The sequence below is a fragment of the Rana temporaria genome, chromosome 9 (genome assembly GCF_905171775.1).
Source record: "Rana temporaria chromosome 9, aRanTem1.1, whole genome shotgun sequence".
In the NCBI taxonomy this organism is placed as follows: Eukaryota; Metazoa; Chordata; class Amphibia; order Anura; family Ranidae; genus Rana; species Rana temporaria.
In genome coordinates this window covers 104,503,709-104,530,174 of record NC_053497.1, presented here as the reverse complement: position 1 = coordinate 104,530,174, position 26,466 = coordinate 104,503,709, and the positions used below count along the sequence as shown (strand labels likewise).

At 44.2% G+C, this 26,466-nt stretch overlaps 1 protein-coding gene across 4 annotated transcripts in view; it reads left to right on the top strand.

Annotated features, from left to right (window-relative positions):
* Positions 1–986: 986 nt before the first annotated feature.
* Positions 987–26,466, top strand: part of GSN (gelsolin) — a 72,740-nt gene continuing 47,260 nt past the window's right edge. The window contains exons 1-2 of one of the 4 annotated variants that reach the window (XM_040324035.1): positions 989–1,091; positions 18,291–18,482. In XM_040324035.1, the coding sequence (XP_040179969.1) occupies positions 18,441–18,482 (42 nt within the window). In that variant the 5' untranslated portion in view covers positions 989–1,091; positions 18,291–18,440. Of the gene's footprint in view, positions 1,092–18,287; positions 18,483–20,252; positions 20,276–26,466 lie in introns of those variants that run through there. The other 3 variants (XM_040324034.1, XM_040324037.1, XM_040324038.1) reach the window with 3 other exon arrangements.

Below are 26,466 nucleotides of genomic sequence, written 5' to 3'. Positions count from 1 at the left end.
TCGCATCACACAGATATTGCATGTGATCTGCACAGCAATGCGGTGTCTGGCATTGCACTGGTGTGAACCAGGCCTCAGGCGACATGGAGTGGAGATGTGAACCAGCTCCATAGAGAATATGATTTTCTTCTCCAGCATTTTGGAGCTGCCGTGCTGGTTCACATATATGCAATGCAGGAACCATTGCTATTCACGCATTGCATGTCACCTGCTGGCGGTTCATACTGATATCTGCGAACCGCTGCGAGTATCAATGCAAAGTTAATGACACCCCCAGATCTGTTCGCAGATTGCAGTGCAAACTGCCAAACGGTGCAGGAATCGGATCGCAAAGGTGTGAACACCCATGTGATACGATTTCAGGGCGGACCAAAAAAAGGGTCCTGCATCGTTTTGGTGCAAATGCGATGGGAATTCAGCCATATAGTCTGTATGGCTGAATTTGCATCGCACAGACATCGTACGCGATCTGCACAGCAGTGCGGTGCGAATCACATGCGGTGTGTGACATCACACAAGTGCGAACCCAGCTACAAAACGCTGAGGTGTGACCGGGACCTGATAGTCCTGGTTTCTCTCACATGAAGATGTCTGTACCTCCATGTTTTTCTGAGATAAGAATGAGGAAGACAGAGTGCCAGCCTTGCCATGCTCCAGTCACACACAGAGGATGATGATGATTACACCCAGAAGTGCTTTTATCCATCACATTACACTGACTTCCCAAGATACCACAGAGGTTGGATGGAAGATGTAAAAACCTTTAGTAGTTAATTGTACATTTTTTAGTGAGGAAGAAGGATGGACAGACAGAGGGATTCCATTCCAAATCAGGGCTGTGTCTACACATGACTCTCCAGCAGCTGCCCTGAGCCCTCTCCTCCTCCCTGCAGATGGCACGACGTGGGCTCAGGCAGCCCCTCTTCGGCTTGCACTACCCCTCAGCCACCAGTGGGTGGAGCAGCAGTGGATGAGTCATTGGGGTGGAGGCTCTTCATTGCTCTTTACCTTCCTGTGTGCAGAAGAGATCTGGCAGATTTGAGCTGCGATCAGTCCGTGTGTGTGTGTTATACAGCGAGGTCAGCCATCAGGTAGGTGCCCCAATCCGCCCTCTGATCACTTCTGCAATCTGTGGCAGTGCAGGGGCCACATCGTCTCCAGGGGCCCCCAGCTTGCTGCAGGGAGGGGGCAGCATCCTCTGCGAACACTGCATGAGCTCCATGGCAGATCCGATGCCCCTGGCAGGGCAGCATGTACCCCCTGATCGTTCATTGTTATTGACCATCTTTGGGAAGTTCCTCGCTTCATTGCTATAACTTTCTGCTCCATATATAGACATGCATGGGCTGCAAGGTCACAACGTCACTAACTTTAATTCTGCTGGGGGCAGGGGCAGTTATTTAGCTGGGGGGTGATTAGATGGGCACTTTTCTGGCAGATCAGTTGTAGAGAATCTATTGGAACCACTGCAGAACTTCTTGGATGTCTGTCAGGGAGAAGTGATTGACAGCTGAGCTGCACCCAGATTTCCTCTAGGAATGGATCTAATGCTCAGATCCAGGTGTTGGGGGGGGGGGCTCACCCCTCCCCAGTGGTCCTACCACCCCAGAGAGCTGGGGGTCAGTGTGGGCGCTCTTTTACAGACATGACCAGCTTTTCCTGCATCCTCTGCATTGGGGAACACAGAAAAATCGCATAAAATCCCAATTTAGACGCTCGGTTTTGCAAACATATTCTGTGTAACGATTTGCTGTGAATAATGTGAGGAGTGCGTGTCTAGATTGGCCAGATCTCTACTCAGGATACGTTTTCCGCAATAGGATGAGTAACTTGGGTACCTCCCAATACCCTCCTGCAGATCACTAAATTCACGGAGCTGGCATCTCTTGCCAACTTCTTCTTCCTTTATTTAAGTAGTACTACAGGCAAAACTTTTTTTATTTTAGATAAAAGAGGGATTCTAACCCCCGTCAGGGTTTTTTTTTTTCTCACCATCTGTGTCCCATTAAGGAGGTTCCCCTTCATTTCCTGTCGCATAGCAAAAGAAAGTTATTAACCCCTTCAAAGTGATGCAATCCATGGTTGTCACCAGAACTAGCGTCCCCATTGGACGTTTTCCTCTCTATTACTTTTCTGGGGGCAACCCAAAATTTGGGCTTTTCTTTTTTTAAGTTTGATAACAGTAATCATGACTGGGGAACAGAGAGCAATATAAACCTGCCAGGTGTTCTAATCCCTCTACGCTCTATCCATAAAAATAAAATACATTTTTTTTAAGTGGAAGTCCATGCTAAAACTAAAATCTCTGCATCTACTGGCATCCATGATCTAATACTAACCTATCTAGCCCTGTAAAGAAGAAATCAGTATACATACCTTTTTTAAAAGCTGGTCTCCAGCGGCGGAAGCTCTGCAGAGGACACGCCCGACAAAGGCTGTGAAACGAATGGGGTGTGACGTCACCCATAGGGTTACTATGGGGCTTCCATTGTCGGTTGACAGCTCAGCATGAGATTGGGTCGGAGCAGCTTCGAAAAAGGTATGGATACAGATTTCCTCTTTACAGGGCTAGATAGGTTAGTGTTAGATCGTAGATTCCAGTAGATTCAGGGATTTTAGTGTTAGCATGGACTTCTACTTTAATTTAAAGAGGAAGTAAACTCTCTCTTAAAAAAAAAAAAAAACCTGCAAGACAAAGGCATAATGAGCTAGTATGCATAGCATACTAGCTCATTATGAATTACTTACCTGAGAACGAAGCCCCTGCAGCGATCTTTGGACACGTCCTCCGGGTATCTTCCGGGTATCTCCGAGTATCGCTGCTCCGGCGCTGTGACTGACCGGAGCAGCGATGACGTCAGTCCCGCGCGTGTGCGGGAGCCGCCACTAACGGCATGATGCCATTAGTAGCGGCACGCTCAGTGCGCCTGCGCGCCGTTGTCTGCGCGCCGTAGACATCAGCGATGTCTTTCTTGGAAATATCTCCTTAATCGTTTAATCTAGGCTTACCTGTAGGTCAAAGTGGTCTGTATGGGATCACAACCACTTTAATAAGTACATCAGATTTTTTTTTTTTTTCGGTTTTAAAGACGAGAAAGCTTCTCTAGCTGACTGGTGATTGCTGGGACAGTCATTGCAGACTCAATTTACATTTTTTTATCAGGCAGATTATTCATTGAAAAGATTTTTGTAGCTGGCAGCTTTTTCTTCAAATCATTTGTATAACAGAAAAAGTCATTTTTAAGCCCAGCTCAAGGTATTCTGCAGCATGCGCAGATCCTGCATGTCCGGGGGAAAGGGTGAGAACAATAGAAGTACCGCAGCCAACCTGCCTCTGCCCCCTGCATGGACCCCCCTGGCTTATTCTATGTTGCATGCTGGCTGCTCACTCAGCTGTAGATGTGATCCCTAGGGATGAGATTTACTGACAATAGGATGAATTAACCCTGGAAAATGTCTCAATAATTCATAAATGCCTAGAATTAGAATATCACATCTGCTGAGGGAGTGTAGTACAACACACACATACCCGCCTCAAGTCCTAAAACTCCAACCACTGGAAATCTCTATTTTTTTTACAGACTTAAAATAAATCTTGAGATTCTTGTGGTTGTGCAAGATGTAATTCATCCCAGCAGCTGCCACAGGCACACAGTGCAGGAGCGCCGGGGCTGCTCAGACAAGCTGCAATTATAATAATTGTCTAAAGAGAGGGGTGGGGGGGATCATGGGATGCCGAGGGGGGAGGAAGAGCATGCAGGACATCACGGCTCCAGTTTAGAATTACCAAAAATATTTTATATGAGGGCCGACCTAAATTATCCAACTGGCACACACATCAAGATTTCACTTATTCAGCTCCACTGGCTGAACAAGAGACATCACTCAATTCCCTCATCCATGTGAAACAGCGTGGATGGACGGATCTGCGGTGCCAGCTATTGTACTGTGACAGCTGGCACCTATAGCTGTCAGAATACTTGAACAGTGCCTGCATCTGATTGGATGCAAGTGCTGTTCAGCCGAGAACTTTCTGCTCGGCTCCTTTGACAAAAGTCCATTTAAAAATTGAATTTTGCCAAGGTGATGCTGACAAAGCAAACCATGGAAAACATTTTTGGGCTGATTTAGCAGGAAGAATGAGTGAATCAGCACATGACAAACTCTGGCCAGATTGAACGGCAAAGGACCCTTCTGCAAATTAAAGACACTGGGCCAGATTCTCGTCCAGCGGCGTATCTTTGCGGCAGCGTAACGTATCCGATTTACGTTACGCCTCCGCAACTTAGACAGGCAAGTGCTGTATTCTCAAAGCACTTGCTCCGTAAGTTGCGGCGGCGTAGCGTAAATCGGCCGGCGTAAGCCCGCCTAATTCAAATGTGGGACAGGGGGGCGTGTTTTATGTTAATGTTCTGTGACCCGACGTGATTGACGTTTTTCACGAACGGAGCATGCGCCGTCCGTGGAAATCTCCCAGTGTGCATTGCTCCTAATACACCGCAAGGACGTATTGGTTTTGACGTGAACATAAAAATTACGTCCAGCCCCATTCACGGACGAGTTATGCAAACAACGTAAACAATTCAGAATTTGACGTGGGAACGACGGCCATACTTAACATTGGTACGCCGCACTTACGCCACCATATAGCAGGGGTAACTATACGCCAGGAAAAGCCTAGCGTAAACGGCGTAACTTTACTGCGTCGGCCGGGCGTACGTTCATGAATTCGCGTATCTAGCTGATTTGCATATTTTGACGCGTAAATATGCAGTTACGATCCGACGGCGTAAGAGACTTACGCCAGTCGGATCTAATGGAAATCTATACGTAACTGATTCTATGAATCAGGCGCATAGATATGACGGCACAACGCAGAGATACAACGGCGTATCTGGAGATACGCCGTCGTATCTCCACTGAGAATCTGGCCCTTAAAGTAGAAGTCCACCCTAACACTAACATCCCTGCATCTTCAGACATCCGTTATCTAACATTAATATATCTAGTCCTGTAAAAAAGAAATCCGTATACACCTTTTTTGAAGCCGATCCAACGCTGAGCTGTCAGCTGCAAATTCGCTGCGGAGGTGGGTGCAGAGGACACATCCGACATTGGAAGCCCCAATGGGTGATGTCGCTCCCTGTTCATTTCATAGCCGTGTGTCCTCTGCAGAGCTTCCGCCGCTGGAGATTGGATTGGCTTCAGAAAACGTATGTATACCGATTTCTTCTTTACAGGGCTGGATAGGTTAGCCCCCATTCACATCTAGGCGTTTTTACGCCTGTAGTGCTACGCCGCTGCCGCCAGAGGGATGAAAACACATGTCCCTCTATGGAGATGGTTCACATCTCCACGCCGGACGCCGGACGCCTCCCGCCTGAAAAAAGGTCCCGGACCTTTTTTTCAGGCGGCTTTCGGCGTTCGGCTAGGAGATAGGAACCATCTCCATAGAGGGGGTCAATCTCGCCGCGAATTTGTCTGCCTAGGTGTGAATGGAGCCTATGTTAGATCGAGGATGTCTGTAGATGTAGGGATTTTAGTGTTAGGGTGGACTTCTACTTTAATAAAAAAAATAAAAAATCTGTATTTAGAATTAGGGGACCAATTCTACTGAAAACAAACAGACCGATTATAGGTGGATTCTGGTGTAATACATTTTCTTACATTTTATGTAAGATTACCATTGGCTTTTTATTAAAAACAAAATTGCATGGAATTTAACACAAACAACAGTTTGATGTCCACAGTCTCCATTGTTTTCCAACTTCGGGGGAGCAAACACTGGGGTGAAAATCAATTGAAAATCCAATTGAGGCTTGTTTGCATGGTGGCTGAGAACGGTAAAAGCAAGTGGTTGTGCTGCAGTTTTACCCCCCCGACTGCCACCTAAACAAGGGCATGCAGCTGCTCAGGTCCAGAGAGGTGTACAACTGAATGCTTTTCAGAGGGGCACATAGGCCCTTAAGTTTTCATAGTGGCACATACAGTACAGTGATTGGCCACCTCAGCTTTGTTAGATTGGTTACCAAAAATGTATAAAAAAAAATGTGTAACTTTACTTAACCCCTGTGCTTTAAATGGGCCATGATTCGGAGCAAGTAGGCAGGGCTGCTGATCTTCCTGCACTGTGATTGGCTAAACATTGCTGACACAACCGACATCTGCGCCTATGGGCCCTTGATTGTCGGTATTTGACCGCGAGCTGTCAGTGAATTGTGCCTCAGAACAAGACAGACACATATAGGCAGTGGCTGGGCGTTAAAGCCCATTTGTATGGCTGTCACGTATAATGCTGTCACAAAAGGTTTAAGAAATGACAGTGGATATGCCATAAAGGAACAAGTTCTAATCATAACTAATAGAAAGACAAATGGAAGGGATCCAGAAAGACCTCAGAGATGCAGCAAATATTTTAGGGAGTATTGGTGACAGATTTTCCTCTGCCTAAAGATCTACAATCTGAGGAAGGCGACAACTTTAGGATCTTCAGGGATTTAAGACTTGTTGACAGTTCTGCCCATAAACACCTACACCTGCTGACAGCTCTCCCCAGAGAAGCATAGCCTGAAAAATAAAAGGCAGAGACCATAATTTAGCTAATTTAATAGGGGGGTGTCTGGCAGTTCCATGGTGCCACACTGCCACCACTCAAACAGGAAATCTCTAGTGTGCTACCAAACTTGTCCTCATGGTAAATAGAACCTTATATCATATCCTGCTGATTTTCAGATTGGAGAGCTGTGGTTACCTAAACTGAACATTAGCAGAATATTATTTATCAGTCAAGTGACCCTGAAAATAAAATCCTGATTTGTGATTTACAGTAGGAAAGTCTTCATGAGACCAGAGAGACTGGGCTAAGTGCTACGAAGGGATTTGACTCTTTCTTCCATCAATCACAAGGTTGGCCAGACTGAGAGGGACCAGCTGCTGGCCTCACATTTGCTGCCAACTGTGCTGCCAACACAATGGCTGGCCCTTTGTGTATCAGTTATCACTGCACAGAGAAGTGATTGGACAGAGCTTTTCGTACTCGGGTTCCCATACTTTGCTTTCTGTATTCGTGTTCCGAAGACTCTGCTTCCCAAGCTTAGTTTCCTGCACTCTTCTTGCACTCTTCTTGCACTCTTCCTGTTACTCTGCTTCCTATGCTCAAGTTACTGTACTTTCCCCATACTCCACTTTGTATATTCCTCCCATACTTAGAATTCCATATACCACTGCCAGTAATCTCCTGTCTGCATTCCTCCAGTTTCCATACTCGATTTACTTTACTTTCTGTACTCCTTCCTGTGCCCCACTTCCTGTAATCCACTGCCCATACTCCTCATCCCTAATGCCGCGTACACACCATCATTTTTCGGCATTAAAAAACGTTGTTTTTAAAAAATGATCGTGTGTGGGCTTCACATCATTTTTCGGGTTCTCAAAAACGACAATTTTTTTTCCCGAACATGCTGCATTTTTTAACGTCGTTTTAAACAATGTCGTTTTTTGTAAAAAATTATCGTGTGTGGGCTAAAACGACGTTAAAAAACCTGTGCATGCTCAGAAGCAAGTTATGAGACGGGAGCGCTCATTCTGGTAAAACTACCGTTCATAATGGAGTAAGCACATTCATCACGCTGTAACAGAGACAAAAAAGCGCGAATCGTCTTTTACTAACACGGAATCAGCTAAAGCAGCCCAAAGGCGAATGGAACTTCCACTTTATAGTGCTGTTGTACGTCACCGCGCTTTGCTAGAGCATTTTTTTAAAACGATGGTGTGTAGGCAACGTCGTTTTAATGATGAAGTTGGAAAAACGTTGTTTTTTCTACATGCCGAAAAACGACGTTTTTTTTGCAATGCCAAAAAATTATCGTGTGTACGCGGCATTACTCTACTTACCTAGCCCCACTTCTCATACATCAATTCCCATATTCCACTTCCTATACTCCAATTCTCATACCCCACTTTCCATACTCCACTTCTTGTTCCCCAATTCCAATACGCCACTTCAGGTACTCCACTTGCCATACTTCCCATATTCCATTTCCCATATTTAACTTTCTATATTCCACCTCCTGTACTCCACTTCCCAAAGATCACTTCCTATACTCCACTTCCCATATTCTGTTTACCATACCCCACCTCCCATACTGCACCTCCCACATTCCACTTCCTACTCCACATCCCTTACTCCACTACTTCCCAAGCCCTACTTCTCATACTCCACTTCCCATATTCCATTTTATATAATCTAATTCCCATACCCCACCTCCCATACTCCAGTTCTGATACTCCACATTATGTTATCCAGTTTCCATGCTCTACCTCCTATACCCTACCTCCCATACTTTACATTTATATATTTTATTTCCCATACCTTGCTTCCTATATTCCATCTCCTGCCCTCCATTTCCCAAACCACACTTCCTTTACTCCACTTCCCAAATTCCATTTGCCATACCCCAACTCCCTTACTTTAATTTCCATATTCCACTTCCTACTCCACTTTTTGTACCCCACATTCCTTGCTCTACTTCCCAAACCCTACTTCTCATACATCACTCCCCAGTTTCCACTTCTTGTACTCCACTTTTCATGCTCCACTTCTTGTTCCCTATTTCCCAAACACCACTTTAGTTAGGTACGCCACTTCCCATATTCCATTTCCCATTCTTAAAGTATAATTAAAGGCAAAACTTTTTCTTCAGTTTTGGATAGAGTCAATAGGGATTAGACCCATGTCAGTTTTTTTTTTTGCTGTCTGTGCCCCCATTAGGGAGATTCATATTTGTCCTGTTTATTGTTATCATTAAAAGTGAAAGTAAAAGGAAATCCCAAATTTTGGGATTTTCCCAGAAAAGTGAGGCTTGGTTCACACTAGCTGCAGCCGTGGCTTGCAGTAGGGGGTCTGGTGCATCCCTGTTCTCCATTTCAGGGGCGAATCATGTCCCATATTTAATTTTCCCTCTGCTATACTTAACTTCCCATATTCCATTTCCCATACTTCACTTCCTATATTCCACCTTCTGTACTCCACTTCCCAAACCCCACTTCCCATATTCCACTACCTGTACTCCAATTGTCATACCCCATTTTCCATACTCCACTTCTTGTTCCCCAATTCTCACAAGCCAGTGTTTCCCAACTCCAGTCCTCAAGGCACACCAACAGGTCATGTTTTCAGGATTTCCCTCAGATGAAACGGCTGCGGTAATTACTAAGGCAGTGAAACTGATCAAATCACCTGTGCAAAATAATGGAAAGCCTGAAAACATGACCTGTTGGTGTGCCTTGAGGACTGGAGTTGGGAAACACTGCCATAAGCCACTTCAGGTACCCCATTTCCCACAATTCACTTCCTATACTCTACTTCCCAAACCCCACCTCCCATATTCCATTTCCCAGGCACTACCTCCCATGCTGCATTTCCCATATTCCACTTCCTACTTTGCTTCTTGTACCCCGCATCCCTTAATCTATGTCTCATACTCCATTTCCCATGTTCAATTTTTGTATTTCAGTTCCCATACCCCACCTCCCATACTCCACTTGCTGTTCTCCAGTTTCCATGCTCCACTTCCTATACCTCACCTCTCATATTCCATTTCCTGTAGTTCACTTCCCATACTCCACCTTAAGGATGAGCTCTGGCGTGTTCGCATGGTACACGTGCAGAGCCCGCCAGGAAGTGTGCAAGGCACTGCGATAATCACAGTCAGGGACATTGTCCCGATGCTCGGCTGCAGGGATCGTGAAATGTCTCCCTGGCTGTGATTAGCGCTGCGCCGTGCACACTTCCTGGTGGGCTCTGCACGTGTACCATGCGAACACGCCAGAGCTCATCCTTACTCCACTTCCAGTATTTCACTTCCAATATCCCACCTTCTTTACCCCACCTCCCATACTCCACTTTCAATATTCCACTTCCTGTACCCCACCTCCCATACTCCAGTTCCTATACCCCTCTTTCCATACAATACCTCGTTCTCTGTACCCCAGTTCCCATACTTCGCTGTATAATTACTTGGCTCTGAAAATCAGACTAGGTTTAAGAAATGTTGGGAAGATCAGCAATTCAAAAAATCTGACTAGCAGATTTACAGAAATGGTAACATCTGGCTAAAAAGCAGTCCCCTATTGACCTGTTGTGCTGTGTTTAGATTTCACAGATCAGCCAGATAAAGTTGCACAGAGACAGACTGAATTGTGTGTGCATATCTTAAAGTGGAACTTCAGTCAGAACAGTTTTCTAACTTCTGATGGAAGTACTTAGTTAGGTTTTTATAGCTCTCTTTGTCCCTGGTGAAGAAATTCCCTCTTAAAATTTGTGTGGTCGTCAGAACAGGGGGTGAGGGGTCTCTCTACATAAAACAGAGTAACAGAAAAAAAACTTGAAGTCCTTTGACGATAGAAATCTGCCCCTGCATACGTTTTAAATCGAAATCCATTATGTCATATTGCACCTTGTATGAATGAATGCTTTCCTGTGAAAAGTGGCTGCTGATTGACTATGCATGTGTAATGGTCTCTCATACTAACTCGCTATGAGCTGCACCCCACGCTCCATCATCACCAGTTCCTCCCAATGTCATGTCTTATTAGCCTAAAGCTCAGTAAATTCTATTTATAATCCTTTCTGGACTATTCCTTTTTTCTGTGGTTGGACAGGTAAAACCAGTTCTGACCAAACCAAGACAAATATTTAAAGGAGTTGTAAAGGTTCGTTTTTTATTTTCTAAATAGGTTACATTGTTGGTTCACTAACCTTTTCCTTCAATTTCCCTTCTAAATGTTTTTTTTCTTTGTTTTCTTTGTCTGAATTTCTCACTTCCTGTTCTTCCTCAGTAAGGTGTTCAGTAAGCTGTTCTGACTGACTTTCCACCGCTCACATAGGGTTGCCACCTCATCCCTTTAAAACAGAACACATAGTAATTACACAGGTTCTGGGGCTAATTTAATGCAGATAAGGCACCAAGTGAGTTTGATTACCACCTTAATCAGCCACAGAACCTGTGTAATTACTATGTGTTCTGTTTTAAAGGGATGAGGTGGCAACCCTACGCTCAGATGATGGTGGAAAGCTTATTGAGGAGGAACAGGAAGTGAGAAATTCAAACACAGAAAAAAAACATTTAGAAGGGAAATCGAAGGAAAAGGTAAGTGAACCAACAATGCACTAGCTTAGAGGAACCTATTTAGAAAATAAAAGACGAACCTTTACAACGCCTTTAATGGATCAGTCCAGTGGAAAAGGCAATGAAAAACAAACATTGACTCACCAGCTGGGGAACTACAAGTGCTAGATTGTTTTCCCTGTTAGACTTTGCAGGAATTGCAGTTCTGTGATAAGTAGGGTTACCAATGCTAATCTAGACTGATCCTAGAAGATAACTATCTATAACTGATCTTTCACTGTTTGGTGGATGCAGAGAGATGAATACATTGACAGTTTTATCTAGGACTTGGGGGCTCCATTATTGAGATCTCTGCACTGAGTTCCCACATCTGCACACCTGTTATTACCATTATGAGAGGGTTCCCACCATCCCTGAGTTGAGTTCCTGGGCCTGTACACCTGCTATGGCCATTATGAGGCATTCCCACCATCCCTGAGTTGAGTTCCTGGGTCTGTACACCTGCTATGGCCATTATGAGGCATTTCCACCATCCCTGAGTTGAGTTCCTGGGTCTGTACACCTGCTATGGCCATTATGAGGCATTCCCACCATCCCCGAGTTGAGCTGCTGGGTCTGTACACCTGCTTTGGCCATTATGAGGCATTCCCACCATCCCTGAGCTGAGTTCCTGGGTCTGTACACCTGCTATGGCCATTATGAGGCATTCCCACCATCCCTGAGTTGAGTTCCTGGGCCTGTACACCTGCTATGGCCATCATGAGGCATTCCCACCATCCCTGAGTTGAGTTCCTGGGTCTGTACACCTGCTATGGCCATTATGAGGCATTCCCACCATCCCTGAGTTGAGTTGCTGGGTCTGTACACCTGTTTTGGCCATTATGAGGTATTCCCACCATCCCTGAGCTGAATTCCTTGGACTGTACACCTGCTATTGCCATAATGAGGCATTCCCACCATCCCTGAGCTGAGTTCCGGGGTCTGTACACCTGCTATGGCCATTATGAGGCATTCCCACCATCTCTGAATTGAGTTGCTGGGTCTGTACACCTGCTATGGCCATTATGAGGCATTCCCACCATCCCTGAGCTGAATTCCTGGGTCTGTACACCTGCTATGGCCATTATGAGGCATTCCCACCATCCCTGAGTTGAGTTCCTGGGTCTGTACACCTGCTATGGCCATTATGAGGCATTCCCACCATCTCTGAGTTGAGTTGCTGGGTCTGTACACCTGCTTTTGTCATAATGAGGCATTCCCACCATCCCTGAGCTGAGTTCCTGGGTCTGTACACCTGCTATGGCCATTGTGAGGGGTTCCCACCAACCCTGAGCTGAATTCCTGGCTCTGTACACCTGCTATGGCCATTATGAGGCATTCCCACCATCCCTGAGCGGAGTTTCTGGGCCTGTACACCTGCTACGGCCATTATGAGGCATTCCCACCATCCCTGGGCTGGGTTCCTGGGTCTGTACACCTGCTATGGCCATTATGAGGGGTTCCCACCAACCCTGAGCTGAATTCCTGTCTCTGTACACCTGCTATGGCCTTTGTGAGGGGTTCCCACCATCCCTGAGTTGAGTTCCTGGGTCTGTACACTTGCTATTGACATTATGAGGGTTTCCCACTATCCCTGAGTTGAGTTCCTGGGTCTGTACACCTGCTATGGCCATTATGAGGGGTTCCCACCATCCCTGAGCTGAATTCTTGAGTCTGCACATCTGCTATGACCATTATGAAGGTTTCCCACCTTTTCTGCCGGGTTTCTTTATAGTACAGAGATTGTACATGATGGGCAAGAACAGATGGGCAGAGACTGAATAATAAACTATAGTGATATCTCACTGAGAAATATTAGAAAACTTTGGGCTCCACCTGTAACAGAAATATTTTTGGGAGGTCTGGCCTTTTAACAGGACTACAAAGTAAATTGAGATTTTGGCTATTGGTAGACCTATGCGCCCTATAATGCTTGGATTCTCCAGTTGTAAAATCACCTCACCACGGTTTTCAGATCTGCCTGTGACCACTTAGCAGTCTCACTTCTTTTGTTGCATACTCAAAATTCTAAAATCATTACAGTATATAGCAGGAATTCTCCTCATAATGTCAGCATCAGGAGGCTGTAGCTGGAGACTCAGGTGCAGAGATTTCACCGCTAAAGTTTTTAGGGCCAAAGAGAAAGATGCCACTCAGGTGTGAAAATCCTCAAAATAATTGCTTCTCCCAGAACCACGGGTGCAGGCAATGCATATGAGATTGCAAAACAAAAGAACGGATTCTTCTGGACAGCTGCACTCCGAATAAAAAATGGCCTTTATTGTAAATCCAAATAGAAAAACAGCACTACATGTCACAGCACTCCGACAGAGCTGACGCGTTTCAACTATACTTAGTGTTTAATCATAGCCGGTAAAACCAAACTAACGTTATGAAGCTGGCCATAGATGAGTAGAATTTCAAATACATTTTTTTATGAAAAGAAGGTTCTAAATATTAGTGGGTCATGTTGATGTTTTGTTTTCAATAAACACATTTGAAGGAGCAGGATGGCATATTATTCTTGAATGAACACATTTCTAACAGTGTATGTGCTTTTCATTCAGTAATCTCCATCCATTCCAAAATCAAATGTTAAAAGCAAATGAAATCTTTGGAACACCATTCGAATGTTCTAAAAGTTTTCTTACTAATTTAGACTTTTATTAATGGCGAGTTCACAGCACATGCTGTTCCAGTACTTTTTTTCCTGCATCCAAAATGCATAGAAAGTAGGTTATATGGTTTTCAAATGGCATAGTTCACACCAGTGTTTGCAGTGTGGGAAAAAAAAGTAGAGCATGCTGCATTTTTCCTGCACAGAACTGTACTGGAACATGGAAAAACACATCAAAAATGCAAGGAATCCCAGTAAAGTAAAAAAAAAAACAAACAAACTACAAAATCAAGTGGAACGCATTGGAAACATAAAAAATGCATCCGGAACAGATCTGGAGGATGTTTTTGTGGTGTAAACTAGCCTTTAAGTAGAACTTTAGTCAGAAAATGTAGTCCTGCCAGATCACTAAAAAAAAAAAAAGTGCCCTTTCTGTTTACAATCCAGGAATACACCGTCTGACCCTGCCCTGGACATGCTCAGTTGCTCTTTCTTCGGCACTGTGCCTAAAATTTTAAGCCACTAGAGGCCGATCTGCTGACAGAGGCTCTGGGCTTCAGCAAAATGGCAGCTTCCAGAAAGAAGAAACAGAAACAATGCTGGACGCAATTTACAGCACAAACTAATTTTGGCAGCATAATTATTAATGTGGAATGTACACTATGTTTCATTATTTTTTTTTATGAAGTTGTTATGGATAAAGCTTCCGCTTTAAGAATTTTCATTTAAAATTCTATCCCTCTATGGCCAGCTTAAGCACGGAGCCCAAAGGTAGTTTTTAGTCCTGCAAACATGCTACTAAAATCTCTGGCAGTTATTTACTATTAGTAGCCATTGATTTCTCTATGCATTGAACAAATTTATGAAGTACAAACATTTAGGAGCATTCTGCAATATTTTACTGCATGCTACTTACATACCTCTTTTCATAGGAAGCCATTTTTTATATGTGCGTATCAATTGATAAAGACTTTAGCAAGTAATTGCTAGTAATGTTGTAGCATGATCGGGTTACTGAACATTTCCTGTGTACTCTAAAGGCCCATACACACGATCAGACTTTTTCACAATAAAATGTCCAATAGACCTGTTTTAGCGGACAATCCGACCGTGTGTACGCTCCATCGGACAAATGTTTGCTGTGGGAACAGACAAACTTTCCGGCAACAAATGTCCTACGTCGGCTAACCCGATCGTGTGTACACAAGTCCATCGGTCTAAAGTCCAAAGTACAAACACGCATGCTCAGAACCAATGCTAAAGATCAGACAATAGCAGAGGTTGCCCACAGGGTGGCGGTAAAGAGCAAAAAAACACGTGATTTGTTGAAAGTTGCCTGAAAAACGCCCTTCGAACAAAAATCCACGGAAAAAGTCAGATGGAAGTCCGATCGTGTGTATGCGGCTTAAGCCTAACTTTCCTTTTAATGGGTATTTATTAAAGCCGAACTCCAGGCAACAAAGTACTAGTGCTTGAAAAGATAAAAATAAAAGCAGCTTTTGATGACTTTTCCACGACTGAATGTCCAAATTAAAAGTGACACTAAACTGGTTTTAAAAATTCTGTTCAAGTTTATATACCTAACCAAATCCATCTTCTGTTGCTCTCAGCCTCTTCCAACTCTCCAGATTCTTTTTTTTGCTACTGTGATCTGACTTCCTGTAAAGGCTCGTACACACGATTTAAAGATCGAAAATAAAATTTCATCCGACGAACGATCTGCCAATTTTCAGATCGTTAGTACGGTGCTTTCGAAAGCCAATTCCGGTTTTTCGTTGGACAAAAGCTGGATGTGCAGACTATAAATTTTTGTCATACGTGAACTCAACGTCCAATTTTCATTTAATCAATACGGTTATTGTAGACTACGCTCAGAAATGAAAGAATACAGTGATACCTTGGATTACGAGCTTAATTCCAATGTTCCAGACGAATGCTTGTAATCCAAAGCACTCGTATATCAATGCGAGTTTTAGCCATAGAAGTCAATAATTTGACGCATATACGCATAAGTTGTTCCACAGTGACTTCTATTGTATGCAGTACCGCATGTGGCCAGAGGTGGCGGGTGCCAGAGACACTCGGAAACTACTTGGATGCCCTCGGAGAGGCTTGGAAACATCATGCATCCGAGCAGCTCCGAGTGTCATGTAATGAAAAATGTATTACAGGGCTATCAAGTAGTAGATGTGTATGGATTATTTTTGGAGATCATGGCTATCATTTAGCGTCACTTTAAATGGGGGCCAACGTGGTTGAACCTACTTCCTGTGCCATTGTTATAGATTCACCCCCAGCCCGAAGGAGAAGCTTTCACTTTGCACTTTCCTTCTATCAGCAAGCTCACTGATGGCATATAAACTGATTGTGTTGCTTAATCCTCCTCTAGTTTAAAGCGGAAGTCCATGCAAAATCTAAAATCCCTGCATCTATAGATACCACGGATCTAACACTAACCTCTCTATCCCTATAAAGAAAAAATTACATACATACCTTTTTGGAAGCCGATCTGACCCGCTCCCACACTGAACTGTCATTCGTGGCCTCACAGAGGAGATTCAGGACAAGGGCGCCCCATAGTAACTCTATGGGTGACGTCACTTCCTGTTCACTTCACAGCTGTTGTCGGCTGTGTCCACTGCAGAGTTTCCACTGCTGAAGATCGGGTCGGATCTTCTTCCAAAAAGGTATGTATACTCATTGTTTCTTTACAGGGATATAAAGGTTAGTGTAAAGCCTCGTACACCAGGTACAATTGTTGGCAGGGAATTGTCTGTTGACAGACTGTTGTCCTAAAATCTTACTGTTAAGCCTTGTACACACAATCAGATTTTTCCACGGGAATCGTGTGATGACAGGCTGTTGGCGGAAAATCTGACCGTTTGTACGAGGCTTTAGTACGCTCCCTTTGACAATTGTTGTCCAACTTTCGGCCAACAAATGTTGGATGACAGGCTAGTAAATTTCGGCAGTCAATCTGCTTTAGATCCCTGGTGTCTAGATACAGGGATTTTATTTTTTGCATGGACTTCCAAGCTCTGCAGTACAACGACTGATTCCAGCTCACATTCGGGTGCTTACTCTGCTTGCATTTATAAAATACAGTGGAACCTTGGTTTACGAGTAATGTGGTTAACAAGCGTTTTGAAATACGAGCAACTTTTAAATCCTGACTCGGTTTGCAAGTTTTGTCTCGCAAAACAAGCAGAATTCAAGCTTATGGGGTGTGCAGTACAGCATTTGGGCAGAGGTGCGGGGGCGCCGGTGCACTCGGATCATTTTGGAGCTATTTGGAAATACTCCGTTCCAGAGTGTTTCTGAGGCTTGATTCACACCTATGCATGTTGCTTTTGAGCGTTTTTGCAGTGCTTTTTGCGGTGCTTGCTGCGTTTTTTGACGTGCGTTTTTACCGCGATTTTTTTTTTAGCCATCAATTTTAATTGTTTTACATTTCCTTTAACAACCAGCTATAAACAGGTTAAAAAAAACGCAAATCGCGGTAAAAACGCGGTACTTGCGCTTTGGATGCAGGTCCATTGAATTCTATTGCATGCAAAACGCTGCTTTTTGCAGGAAAAAAAGTCCCTGACCCTTTCCAAAAACGCAGAGGCACAAAAAAGCATTGATGTGAACATGTTTCATAGGAAACCATGTTAAAAAATGTCCCTGCATTTCTGCAAAATGCATCAAAAAAAGCATTAGTGTGAATGGAGCCTGGGTCTTTCCAAGGGTTTCTGAGATTAGCCGTGCTGTCCCCCGAGTATTTCCTAGGCTCTCCAGCGCCCCCCCCCCCACCTCTGGCCACATACGGTATTGCATGCCATAGAAGTCAATGCGGAACAAATTATCTTAGTTTCCGTTGACTTCTATGGGGAAACTTGCTTTGATATGTGAGTGTTTTGGATTACAAGCGTTCTGGAACGGATTATGCTCGTAATCCAAGGTTCCGCTGTATATCTAAATACATTTAAATGATGTGTTAAAGAATAAAGAGCTGCATTACTTTGTGGTTTCCACATCTTCCTGGAGTTCGGCTTAAACTTATTGATCCCATCACTTTCTAATGTACTATAGATCTCCCCGTTTATAAAAGCAGATTGTATAGGAGGACTGGAGAGCAGCCCCCTGTGACAGGATCTGTATATACAGGACGTCCCTCATTTCCTCCTAATAGAAATTCTCCTTTCTGTAAAGCTAAACTCATTCCTGCTCCTGACAGACTGAAAACTCATCTCTTCACATTTCAAACACAATAAAACCAAGAGAAACGCTTCCAAGATGTAATCTGTAGAAAACATTACAGCACTCTCTGAAATAGTTTTCCGATGTAAACGATCTTTCCAGAGCAAAAAAAAAAAAGATTTTGCCATCTTCAAATGCCTTCCACTCTGCCTCATGTACTAAAGGGAGTGAAATCAGATGTAACTGCATGAACCTGATCATTAATTGATTGATTGTTGGTGCTACTTTTGCCTTTTTGTCTTCCCTGCCGCATGCTTCAGTAGGTGTCTGCTCCCTCCCTGAGTAGTGACCCGATGGACGATCGCCTCAGTCACTGAGATCTGCACGCTGCTTTCAGCGCCACACACTCCCAGGACCCATTGCTGACCGCTGCCCATGAATCGCGGCTAAACGTTATTTTCTAAAACAAATAAATGGGGAACACAAATTCGGCCGGAGCTTGCTGCGTACCACGGGTGTGTGCAACCTTCATTCTCCATCTTGTGTTGCTGAGTGTGAGCTCTGCGGGCGAGTTGTGTGTGCATGTGTGTCCTTTGACAATTCACAAACACTGTGTGTAGTCCTTGAAGCTGCTTCTTCACTGTGTGATGTGGTCCCTGCTAAGGATTGAATAAAATGTTCATTGCTGATCTCTAAACGCTGAAAATGCCACTTGCCTGGCTGTCAAGTGTTCTTGCTTGATTTGCTGCAAGCTTATTTCAAGGTCAGTTGTTCAGAGGTATTGAAAACTAGAACCAGCCAGGCAACAGGACTTTTCAGTGGATGAGATCCTACTTTTGTGACAGGTATCATTTTAAAGTATATGTAAACCCAATCACTGAAATCTTATTTAAGTTTGGATATGTTAATATAATTTTCCATATTATTATTATTAACTTTTCACTAGACTACCTGGTGATCCTGTTCTGAAGGTCCTTGTTCAGGCACTTCCTGTAATAGGGTGATGGTGCTCTGTCCTTGTCTCTTAATGTGTGCATGTAAACAGGAAGTGGCTGCAAAGAGGCTGCAGAAAATCCAACAAATAACTGAAAAAAGATGAAAAACAAGATTTGTTTAAAAAAAATTGCAGTGATTTAGCCTAAATGTCAATTTCTTTTGGGTTTGCATCTACTTTTTAATTCCCTTCCACAAAAATGCATGTGATTTTTGACACCCTGCCAAGGAACCACAAGTCCCAGCATGTCTCAGCAGATGTGTGGTGTTGCATTCTGGGACTTGCAGTTCTTTTAGCAGATGCGCTGCTTAGCCACACGATTCACCTTTTATTTAATAAAAATATGCTGAGGTGTGGAAGGGCAGATCTAGAGATGAAGATTTGGTATTTGTACAGCCTTTTTATTTATATTTTTTTGTATTTGCATTCCTTTTACATTAGAAAAGTGTGTTTTTTTTTTTTTTTTTTTTTTTTTTTCATTTCCAGCAATCTAATTTAGTTGTCACTATATCGTATTGTTTTGGCTAATGCTACAATTGTACTCGGCATCTCTTCTCTCTGCTGTTTCCTTGCACAAGCTGTCTTCACTTGTTTCCTTTTAGGCCCCTTTCACACGGACTGTCCGAACGATCAGCTCTGCGTTTGTTTTTTTTAGGTGGACCTGCTTGGCCCATCCATTCACCCCTATGGGGCAGCGGATCACAGCCGTGATATGTCCGCTGACACCCACTGCTATTTGATCCAATCCAGACAGAGTAGTAGGTGGTCCTATTTTCCAATGCGGACAGGTGGTCCATTTTCATGTGATTTCTCCCCATAGAGGAGAGCGGGACTCTGTCCATCTCCGCTCTGCATAGTGACCTGTCATCCGCCTGCTCAGCGGAACGATCCCTCACTGAGCAAGTGGAGTCCGCCAAACAGATCCCCACCTTGTAAAAGGGGCCATACTCGCTTTCTTTTGCAATTTCTCTCACCCCCAACTTTTTTTTTTCTTCAATTTTATTTTATATCTTGTAGGACTGTCCACTGCTGGGATGAATTATTTCATGGCTAGCTGATCCTATACTGTTCTTGTATCATATTGTCAGCAGACTGAGCATCAAGAGTGGGCATTCGTTTTGTGGCCCCATAAGGATCCCCCAGACTGCGGTTGTATATATGTTCCTCCCCCTTTTCACCTGATCAGGATGTGCTGCCAGTGAGGTGATTACCAATCGTGTCAGATCTGAATCAGCTGTGTAGTAGAGTGTTATCCCCTCCTCTCCCCAGACTACAGGATATCCTCCCTTAGCACATGTGACTGAGTCATTGGGGGTGAGTCATGTTGGTTTGAAGTGAGAAATTGCGGTTGGTGACATGTCAGAGATCCTGCTGTATAAGATTGTCTGTAATGGAGACACACCCTAGGAATTGTAGCCCTTGTGTCAGTCTAAAGCTGGCCATACACAGAAATTTTCCTTTCTTCAATGTTTGATTTTTTATAAAAAAAAATTTTGTTTAAGTGTTAGTGGGGTGAAATCAATGTTCGTTTTCTTTAGTGAGAATTTCTATTGAATGGAATTTTGTTTTCTTGAGCGAAATTCTGTTAATGTGGATTTCTTTCAGGACAAATCGTATGGGGGGGGGGGGGGGAAACTCGTACATGCTACAATAATACTTTATTAATATGTCTGGGATTACATAAAAAAATGGTCAAATGAAATCAATTGTGACATAATGATGGCAGGAAATAATGTTCTTTAAAAAAATTTATTTTGGAGAATTTTCATATGAAAAACGAGTGTACAGCCAGCTTAAAGTGGTAGTAAACTGCAGTTGGAGTAAAACAATATATCTAATTTTCACTGCACTGTCATAATGTGGTAGTATACATTGCATGCTAGCACATTGAGCGACTTGCCAAAATACTCCAGTGCTGCGCTGTCACCGCCGAGAGGTCTTCCATCTTTCCCCGGTCTTCGTTCCGGGTTTGCAGCCGCTGGCTATGTGAGTGGCCTGGGGGCGCGATGATGTCATTACCATGCAGGAGCTGCCATTCACAACACGGGCTCTGAAGGTCTGGCACTGTATGCCATGCAGGGGGTTCTGCATCCAACTATTTGTGAGCCTTTGACCCTAAACGCATGGATCTTGTGTTCTAGTAGCTCAAGGCCTCATACACACTGAGTGATTGTTTGTTTGGCTCTTCTGAATGACTTTTACTCCTGGTAGGAGAAAAACGCGTAAAAATATGTGTCTAAAGCCCCATTTTTTGCAAAAGCATTTAGGCACATTTAGCATTGTCTAGCTTTTTAGCGTTCATTCCGTTGGCCGGAGTATAAATTTATACTGACAATTGAAATGTACACTAAAGTGCTTGACGTGCCTAAACATTAGGGTGTGTTTTTTGTTTTTCTGCCTCTAAACACCTATGTGTGCATGTATACATAGGCTAACATTTTGGGATGCAACAGATCCTCATTGATCCCTTCGGGTCGGCGCGGCACTGGCCATAGGAAAGGCTGCGGCTTCGGCCTAGCTCCCAGAGCGGTGGCCATCTTGGTCCACCCGGTGGCGGCCGCTGTCTCGTCACGTCGTCGCCGCCATCTTGCTACACCCCCACACTAATGATGGTGTGAAGGGGCAAGCGGACATCTTGTTACACCCACCGGAGTTTTAGATTTCAGTTATTTTCAACACAAAGCGGAGCTTAAATGCAGTATTTGAAAATCCGACGGACTGTTTAAATCAGAGGTGTTCTGTCACATTAGCAACCATGTAAGGTCAGCAGGTTTGCTGCTGCTTTTAAAATTTAAACAGTCCATCGGGTTCCCTCACTTTACGCTTTACGACCCCTTTCACACTGGAGGTGTTTTTCAGTCGCTTTTAGCGCTACAAATAGAGCCTGAAAAAAAGCCTCAGCTGCAATCCTAGTGTGAAAGGCCGAGTCACACTGGGGTGCTGCACTGGCAGGGTGTCAAAAAAAGTCCTGCTAGCAGCCAAAAAGCACTGCAAAAAATATAGTTAAGCACTGCTAAAAATAGCGGGGCTTTATCGCCGATGCCCGGGTGCTTTCAGTGTGAAAGCACTCTTGGTCCCTGCTAGCGGCCAAATAAAGGGTTAAAAGCGATGCTGCTGAGGTGCTTTGGCGGCGCTTCCCATTGATTTCAATGGGAAGGGGCGCTTTAGGAGCGGTGTATACACCGCTCCTAAAGCGCCTCAAAGAAGCTGCTTGCAGGACGCTAAAGCGCATTAAAAACGAAAGGTATCTAAGAGCAATATTTAAATTGTGTAATTTCTAAGAAATTGGTGATGGTGGAATGTCTGCTTCTAAAAAAAAAAAAAAAAAAACAGATGGGAGCCAGGACACTGGAATTCTGCATTGCTAATTTAATTCCTAAAGACTTTATTACACAGTGGGTACGGAACGTATTCAGACCCCCTTAAATTTTTCACTCTGTGCTATATTGCAGTCATTTTGCCAAAATCATTTCAGTTCGTTTTTTCCTCATTAATGTACACACAGCACCCCATATTAAACAGAAAAACTTAGAATTGTTGAAATTTTTGCAGATTAGAAAAGAAAAACTGAAATATCACATGGTCCCAAGTATTCAGACCCTTTGCTGTGACACTCATATATAACTCAGGTGCTGTCCATTTCTTCTGATCATCCTTGAGATGGTTTTACACCTTCGAGTCCAGCTGTGTTTGATTATACTGATTGGACTTGATTGGAAAAGTCACACACCTGTCTATAAGACCTTACAGCTCACAGTGCATGTCAGAGCAAATAAGAATCATGAGGTCAAAGAAACTGCCTGAAGAGCTCAGAGACAGAAATGTGGCAAGGCACAGATCTGGCCAAGGTTACAAAAAAAATTCTGCTGCACTTAAGGTTCCTAAGAGCACAGTGGCCTCCATAATCCTTAAATGGAAGACGTTTGGGACGACCAGAACCCTTCCTAGAGCTGGCTGTCTGGCCAAACTGAGCCATCGGGGGAGAAGAGCCTTGGTGAGAGAGGTAAAGAATAACCCAAAGATCACTGTATCTGAGCTCCAGAGATGCAGTCGGGAGATTGGAGAAAGTTATAGAAAGTCAACCATCACTGCAGCCCTCCACCAGTCGGGGCTTTATGGCAGAGTGGCCCGACGGAAGCCTCTCCTCAGTGCAAGACACATGAAAGCCTGCATGGAGTTTGCTAAAAAAAACAAACGCCTGAAGGACTCCTAAGATGGTGAGAAATTAAGATTCTCTGGTCTGAGACCAAGATAGAACTTTTTGACCTTAAAGCGGAGTTCCGGCCACAATTTCACTTTTTAAATATAAATACCCCTGTAATACACAAGCTTAATGTATTCTAGTAAAGTTAGTCTGTAAACTAAGGTCCGTTTTGTTAGGTTGTTACAGCATTTAGACACTTTATAAAATAGAAATTGACTGGGGCCATCTTAAGTGTGGGCATCATGAAGCCAGACTATGACTTCCTTGATTTCAGCCTTGCAGATCTCGCACATGCTCAGTGCTGCACAAGCAGTGTAATAGGTTTCAGATCAGGTTTCAGCACCTGTACTGTCCAAGTCACATGATTCTTTGAGACTGGGGAGTGCACAGACTCCTGGAAAGTTACACCCACTACATTCCCAGGAGTCTGTGCGGTGTAGCTTAAGCACCTAGGTGAAGGAAGAGGGAAGATTAACTATTCTGCCTAGCAACAACACTTTGAAGGCATCTAAAAAAAAAAAAAAAAATTCTTAAAGGACTTATTTTTAAAACTACTAATGTAATGCTATATTTATGGGTGGAACTCCACTTTAATTCTAAGTGAAGCATGGTGGTGGCAGCAACATGCTGTGGGGGTGTTTTTCAGCTGCAGGGACAGGACGACTGGTTGCAATCGAGGGAAAGATGAATGCGGCCAAGTACAGGGATATCCTGGATGAAAACCTTCTCCAGAGTGCTCAGGACCCCAGACTGGGCCAAAGGTTTACCTCCCAACAAAACAATGACCCTAAGCACATAGCTAAAATAACGAAAAAATCATTTTTTCTCCAGTCGCCTTTCAGGACAACCTTGGAGAGAGCGCAGCTCCGCCTCTTCATTAGGAAACACATGCTAATCTTTAAAAGCCCTCCTCTTCCACCATGGCCTCAGTTATTGTGTTTCCTCCGCCATGGTGGAAGCGCATGCTTGTGGACCAGGGGTGCTGCGCTCTTTCCAAGGTTGGAGGGGTAAGCCTTACCTTATCTGTTTGGTGTGCAGTGGCCATCCCAGGCTCCCCTAAGGGTGGGGGGAGTCCTCCGGAGTCTCCAGCCTCTCCCTGCTCAGTGGAGTGAAGGCTCTACAGGAAGCGGCGCTGAGTGCCCAGGGGTCCGCTGTTTTGGCTCAGGTGGCCGGGCGGCACACTACCGCATTGGCGGTGTTTATTTTTGAAACGCCGCATGACGGTCCCGGGTCCTGGCGGGCGGGTGACGTCATGCACAGCGGCGTAGTTTCCTGTAGAGGCGTGGCGACGCGTGGTCCACGTCGCCTAGTAACGCAGAGGTCAGGGGACAGGCCTAAGAGCGGCGTCTTCCGGTTCCGGCCGTCTTTGATGACGCGCGGGCCCGGGAAAGATTTAAAAATCATTCAGTCCCGGCTGTGTTTCTCTCGGCGATGGAAGAACCTACAGCCATGGCGGAGACAGGCGCCTCAGACGCTGCTCAGGTCCAGGTAGGGGGGTACAGCGGTGCCTCTATCCTTACTATTGGGCTTATATGGTTATTTGTTATTTGTCCTCCTTAAGGGAGCCTGTACTGCAGGGTCAGAGGTAACTTCTCTCGGTCCCTGACAGTTGCACTGGGTGGTGTTTGATTAGCTGTGGATCTTTTCTATCACATCTTCCTTTTAAAGTGGTGGCGGTTTTTTCCTTGTTTGTAAAAAACCTATTGTTTCTCCAATGGTAAAATACCCTTTTTTGTGTTTTAGGAGAAACAAAAAACTAAAAAGCCACCAACTCAAAGGAAATGTCCTTCCTGCAAAAACCCTCTTAGAGATTCATGGCAGAAGGCAATGTGTAAATCTTGTATTAAGGATTTAGTGGAAGAAGAGACATCCCAGCAATATAAAGTGTTATTTTCTTCAGTGCAAGAACTTGCAAGTTCTTTGAATTCGGTCAAATCTATGTTGGTTCAGACTCCAGCAGTGCAAGCTGAACCCCAACATTTACCACCCAGCCCAAAAGCTTCCACCTCGAGGTCAGAGGTTGTGGATTCAGGGGATGAAGGGACAAGTACTCTTCGCTCACTCAGGGATTCAGATGAGGAGGAAGAGGAAGGAGAGTACAGAAATTCCAGATATAAAGTCTCTCTAGATGGAAGTAGATGATCTTCTTGAAGCAATTTATACTACACTTGATATTCAAGAAGAGGAGGTACAATTATCTCTTCATGATAAAATGTACCAGGGTCTGGATGCCTCCAAACACAAGGTTTTTCCAGTTAACAAAGTAGTATCAGATACTATTAGAAAAGAGTGGAAAGATCCAGAAAGGGGCCCCTTCTTTTCTAAAAGTCTAAGGAAAAGATTTCCCTTTGAAGATAAAGACTCTGAAGCCTGGAATAAAAAGCCAAAGGTTGATGCTGCCTTTTCCCAGGTGTCTCGACGCACGGATCTTGCGTTCGAAGACATGGGGATACTAAAAGATCCCATGGACAAAAGAGCGGACTCCCTGTTAAAGAAAGCTTGGGACTCTATTTCTCTTAGTCTAAAACCTGCAATGGCCTCCACAGTGGTGGCAAGAAACTTGGAATGTTGGGTGGAAAAGCTGATGAACCATGTTGAAGCTGGTACACCAAGGAAGGATATCTTGGAATCCTTTCCATTGATTCTAAAATCAATCAGGTACATGGCTGATGCGTCAGCTGAATCAATTAAGTTGTCAGCTAGATCCGCTGCCCTGGTGAACTCAGCCAGACGTGCAGTATGGCTGAAAACCTGGACAGGGGACACAGCCTCTAAAGTCAAACTCTGCGGGTTACCCTTCTCAGGGGACTTACTGTTTGGACCGGATCTTGAAAAAATTCTGGATAGAACAGCCGACAAAAAGAAGGCTTTCCCGGCTAAGAAACAACCTGTTAAAAAGAATTTTCGTTCTTTTCCACAAACCTCCAAAAAAGAAGAAAACAAAAAGCGCTGGTTTCCTCAAAGAGGTAGAGGAAGAGGAGGTATCCTCTTTAAGTCACCCCAGGATCAGTCATCAAAAGACAAGTGACAATCTGACTCCTGTGGGGGGAAGACTGTCCGCTTTCTCTTCTCAGTGGAGCCTTCTGACCAAGAGCCCCTTTGTGAAAAACATAGTTACACAAGGATACAGTCTGGAGTTTTCAGAGTGCCCTCCTTGCAGGTTTTATGTGACAACCCTACCAAGGGATCAGGAAAAAGCTTCCGCAATGATGAACCTTCTAAAGGATCTGATCCAACAGGAAGTTATTGTCCAAGTCCCAAAAGATCAGGAGGGAAGAGGGTTTTACTCCCACATATTCTT